At 34.0% G+C, this 5,342-nt stretch overlaps 1 protein-coding gene across 1 annotated transcript; it reads left to right on the top strand.

Annotated features, from left to right (window-relative positions):
- Positions 1-3,407: 3,407 nt before the first annotated feature.
- Positions 3,408-4,767, top strand: LOC139491693 (uncharacterized). Its single transcript, XM_071279506.1, has one exon. It carries the CDS (start codon positions 3,408-3,410, stop codon positions 4,404-4,406), a length of 999 nt encoding a protein of 332 aa, XP_071135607.1. The 3' UTR covers positions 4,407-4,767.
- The last annotated feature ends 575 nt before the right edge of the window (positions 4,768-5,342 follow it).

Raw genomic sequence — 5,342 nt, forward strand, 5'->3', positions numbered from 1 at the left:
CAAAAGTTGATAAGCTCCTTGCCTCATTTGGCAAGGAGTTCCAGAGTTTTGCTGCCTCATAACTTAAGCTTTTCTTACCATACCTTGTGGTTTTTGGCCGTGGTATATCTGCTATGCCTTTGTACCTGAAGTTATCTGAATTTTCTTTAATATTTATTAAATTATGTAGGAATTCTGGACTTGATTAATTATTTTATATGTCTCTAATGCCATGGTTCTCAATCTTCTGATTTTTAGGGCTGGTAGCTTAGACTGTTCAAGAAGTGTATTGTAAGAATTTGTGTAGTCATCATAAATAAATCTGAGTGCTCTTTCTTGTATTTTTTCTATTTTCTTTGTGTTTTGTTCACTGCAGAAGTGCCATGTAAGAGGACAGTAGCTGAGGTTTGACATGATTAATGAGGGGTATATTGTAAGTTTTGAAAGTCTGGTGAGATGAGTGCCAATTATTTTTAGAACGTTTTGTTGTCGTGCAGCTTTTTTGCAAAGATTTGAGATGTGCGTGTTGAAATCCAGTTTAAAGTCTATTGTTTCACCGAGAAGTTTCACTTCGTCGTCACATTTTATGTTGGATCCATTTAGGTTGAAAATAATATTTTGAGTGTGTGTTTTTTTACTTATGGAAATTGTCTGGAATTTTTCTGGGTTTGCCTGTATTTTGTTGAAAGAGAACCATGAGATTTGGGAATTACTATTTTCCTCTAAGGATTTTTAAATTACTGATTCCAAAGTAGTACCTGTTTTTGAGAGGGTGTTATCATCAGCATAGTTGTATAAATAACAGTGTTTGACAAAAAGAAAAATATCATTTATGTCATGTGTACATGGTGTAGCAATCTGACGGAAAATTTTGCACAACCCTGTATACTGAAAAAAAACCGGTATTAACCCATACGTCGTGGGTGGTAAATAAAAGAAGACACATTGAGTTGGTGTCGGCTCTACTATCTGACAATTTTGTCACACCTACAAGACTGAAAAGAACAATCAAAGCCAAAATATTATATATTCAAACGTTGTGAAACATAAAATATTATTGAACGACAAATAGTAAAATAACACACGAGGGCTTAAAGTACCAGACACCAACCCAATAAGCCACAATATGTTCATTTTATTTATGTGAACCAACCGCCAAATAAAATTATCTGAAGTGTGCATGCATATTCTGTAGAGCGGCACTTCAGCCTAAGAGAGGATTTATGACTACTTTACAAGAACATCGCTCTTCTAAATAGGATTCTACACATACCAATACAGATACAGAAAAATTTATATGTTTTTGAAAAAAGGATGATATTAACATATTTTCGTATACAAGTTCAGTTCAGTTTCTTGTACATTCCTCCAACAAAATTGTATTGCAATAAATATTCCGGCTCACTCGCGGGTATAAACAGACCCCTCCCCCCCCCCCCGTTGAAATTATAAAGTCAGTGACGGAAAGTAGAAATCCTCTTCAGGGGCGGATCCAGCCATTTTAAAAAGGGGGGTTCCTAACCCAGGACAAAGGGGGGTTCCAATTACACGTCCCCATTCAAATGCATTGATCGTCAAAAAAAAGGGGGGTTCCAACCCCCGGACCCCCCCCCCCCTCTGGATCCGCGCCTGCTCTTTGTAAAATAAACGAAATTCTTGTCCTCGTGCGTTTACTAAACTGTCAATCACACGGAGACGTAACAAAGTAGCGGAGTTTAAATCATGGTTTAACATACAAAATTTGTCTTTGCTTCGACCAGATTTGGAGGAGATATTATCAAAGAATTGATAAAAATAGCACAAAGGTTTACTTCCTAGATCATCTAGCCCCAAGCATCATGTCAGGCATTGTCATTACTAAAAACCAATAAATGTATTCTAATCTGAGGAACATTTTAACAATTTTTTTTTACTAATGGTACTGATGATCCACCACAAAATAATATAAATAGAACCATGCAAATAGTAAACAAATACCCTCAGGGGGTTCATGCAAAAAAAAAAAACCAGCAGGCTTCGAGATCAAGTTATGGGGTAGCAAGCAAGTACATTATTTATGTGGACAAGTTCATTTATATACATATTATCTATTTGATATTATTCCCAACTTTGTACTTAGTTTATATCTATTTTACCCTATAGTATAATGATCTTACTATATTGAACATATTTTGTATTATATGGTTCAATGAATCCAAAATACTCTATTTGGGCTCTTTGATATTCACTCACCACTGGCTATTGGACAAACTACCTTACTTAATAGTTGTTTTATCTGGTTTTATCTAGTTTACCAGTTCACCTATTGACTATATATATTGTACTTTTTAACTATATTGTCAATGCAGAATAAGTAACACCAGAAACAACATCAAGAGCCGTAGCCAGCATTATAAGGTATTTACATTTAAGGGTTTTTCAAATTAGTTTATGGTTAAATGTTTTTGACTTAAATATTTTATTTAGTTTCATTTACTTTGCTAATTGCATTTCAAACTTTATATTTTCTTATTTACCTGTAATTAACTTTCAAGGTTATATAGTATTTTATATAGTAGTATGGTCAACTTACTTTAGTGAACAGTTTTCATTAGCATTGATTAACAAATTGTTTACATTCAGAGTTGTCATTTAACTGTGTTTTGCATTATCATTTATTTGCAATTGTGTAATTAAACATAATATTCAGTATTTGCTACAAAATGATATATTCATATGCATTTATATGTAAAGTTGTATTTATTTGTCATTATCTGTATATTTCAGATCTGTCGTTGCCTTCTATATTATATTTATTAAAATATCTGAACTTTCTGCAATCCAATTTATATGAGCCTTATTCCACCTGGTCACAAATGGCGTCGTCGACAAACCAGAAGGCAATGACTGCTGGCATTCCATCAGACGGCTGAGAGGGGTATCCACGGAGGAAGCCGAACATTTACGAAGTTAATGTGTGTGTCATCGGACTATCCACGGAGATGAACGAACTTTGACGGAGTTTCTACCAGACCGGAAATCCACGGGAAGAGCCGACCAGTGACGGAGATTATTTGTGTTATCGGAATATATACGGACTTATCCGAACATTGTCTGAGTTTACGATTGAAGACGAACATTGACGGAGATGTATAACAGTGCCGAAACCGTTTACCAATGAAGTAACTGTTTTCTGTATTTGGAATATATGTGTTTTTGGAATATATGTGATATTGTGAGACATGGTGACATATGATGAAATATGTTTAGTATTTTTTCAATCTGGATTATGTGATTTATTCATTTTGGATTATGTGTATTATTCATGCTGGATTATAATTATGCATTGATTCACTTTTTGTGAATATAGAGTGGAGTTATATATTGTGTATTTTTGCAATTTTTGTATATATTTTTGTGGTAATTTTCAATAGTTTTGAAAGTTCATAATGGCAAGTAATCCTACTTGTAAGTCTTTACAAAAGCAAGTGACTGAATTGCAGAATAGAATTAAAGAACTATCTTGGAAACCTAGTGTTGAAAATGAAGTAAAAAGACCACCATCTAACGAAAAGAATGTTGTATATGTGCAGAAAGATAGAAAAGTTCCAAAGTTTACTGGGTATAATTTTCAAGTTGAAGATTGGATTGAAGATGTTAATACTGTGTTACATGCACGTGAGATGTCCCGTCAAGAACGAGCGGATTTTATATATTTACAACTTGAAGGTTCTGCTAAAGATGAAGTGAAATACCGTTCTCATCTAGTTCGACAAAGTCCAGATCAAATTTTAGAAATTTTACAAGATGCCTTTGGTGTAAAGGATAATATTACTAAACTACAGAAGAATTTTTTAGATCGTGTGCAAAAGCCAAATGAATCACTTAGGGAATATTCGTATGTGTTAATGGATTTAATGAGTAAAATTACAAATAAAGATTCAACTTGGATGCCTAATAAAGAGAAAACATTGTGCGACCAATTTTCACAAAATGTACAAGACAGTTACTTAAGAAAACATCTGAAACAAATAGTTCGTGCACAATCTCATATACCATTTTTGGATTTACGTGAAGAAGCTATTATGTGGTCCGAGGAGGAAGAATATAAAGATAAAAGATACAACACAAAGACGAAAAGTGAAACAACCGATACTGTACCAGAAGAACCTACAACTGATGTTTGCGCTAGTAAGGATAAAACTGACAGTAGTAGTGAACAATCCGATAAATTCAATCAGTTATTGGGTATTGTCCAAAAACAAAGTGAACAGATTGAAACATTAACAAAGATCGTTAATACAAAGCAACAACCAACAAGTTATAACAGTAGATACAATAGGTTTGAGCCACAACGACGTACTTTGTTATGTTTTAGATGCAATGAGCCAGGTCACAAGATTGCAGACTGTCCAGTTGTGAATTCCAAGAAGTCGGGAAACGGGTAGAATCTACTGTGAAGAGTCCCATTGTAGATGATAACCATATGGACTCAATTCAAGCTGACCGTTTAGTGGGTAAATGTCCAACCGTTAGTGCTTACGTTGCAGGATTTAAAGTTAACTGTCTAGTAGATACTGGATCAACTGTTACAACAGTTACAGAGTCGTTTTATAACCGTTTTCTAAGGAGGTGTACTGATCTACAAACTGATATTACGTTTAATCTGAAAGGTGCAAATGGAACTTGTATACCGTATATAGGATATGTTGAAGTTGATATTGACATTATGGGCCAACGTTTGCCAAACAGAGGTGTTTTGATTGTGAAGGATCCTATTGACAGTTATACCCGTATAAGAAAAGAAAATGTCCCTGGACTTTTGGGAATGAACGTTATTAGCTTATGTAAGAAACTTTTGCAAGAAGATTATGGGAACCAGTATTCAGAACAAGTTATCGAAATAGCCGAAAATTTTAAACTTAGAGAACTTTTTAAAGCTTGTGACAAAAATGAACATTGTAATACTATTGGATTTGTTAAACTTTGTTCTAATTCACCAGTTCGTATTCCTGCAAATTCTGTGATTATTTTAAATGGAACTGGGCCGAATTTACCGAGATTGTATGATGCTGTTGTTGAACCTTTACACACTAGTGGACACTTGCCTTCTACTTTTATTGTTGTACATACGTTTGTTACTGTTCGAAATGGACGATTAACTTTTAGAGTTGCTAATATTGGAGATGATGATATATGGCTTGCTCCAAGAACTAGAATTGGTATTTTATTGAAAGGTGATGTAGAAAACCATGATCAAGGACATGTTGAATTTATACGAACTGGACATACAGAGGAAATTTATATTCATGATATTGCTTATTGTGCAGAAACTGATTTGAATTTGTCAAAGATAGAAGATTTTGAAATGCCTGTAGATATTA

Source organism: Mytilus edulis, chromosome 10 (genome assembly GCF_963676685.1).
Source record: "Mytilus edulis chromosome 10, xbMytEdul2.2, whole genome shotgun sequence".
NCBI lineage: Eukaryota > Metazoa > Mollusca > Bivalvia > Mytilida > Mytilidae > Mytilus > Mytilus edulis.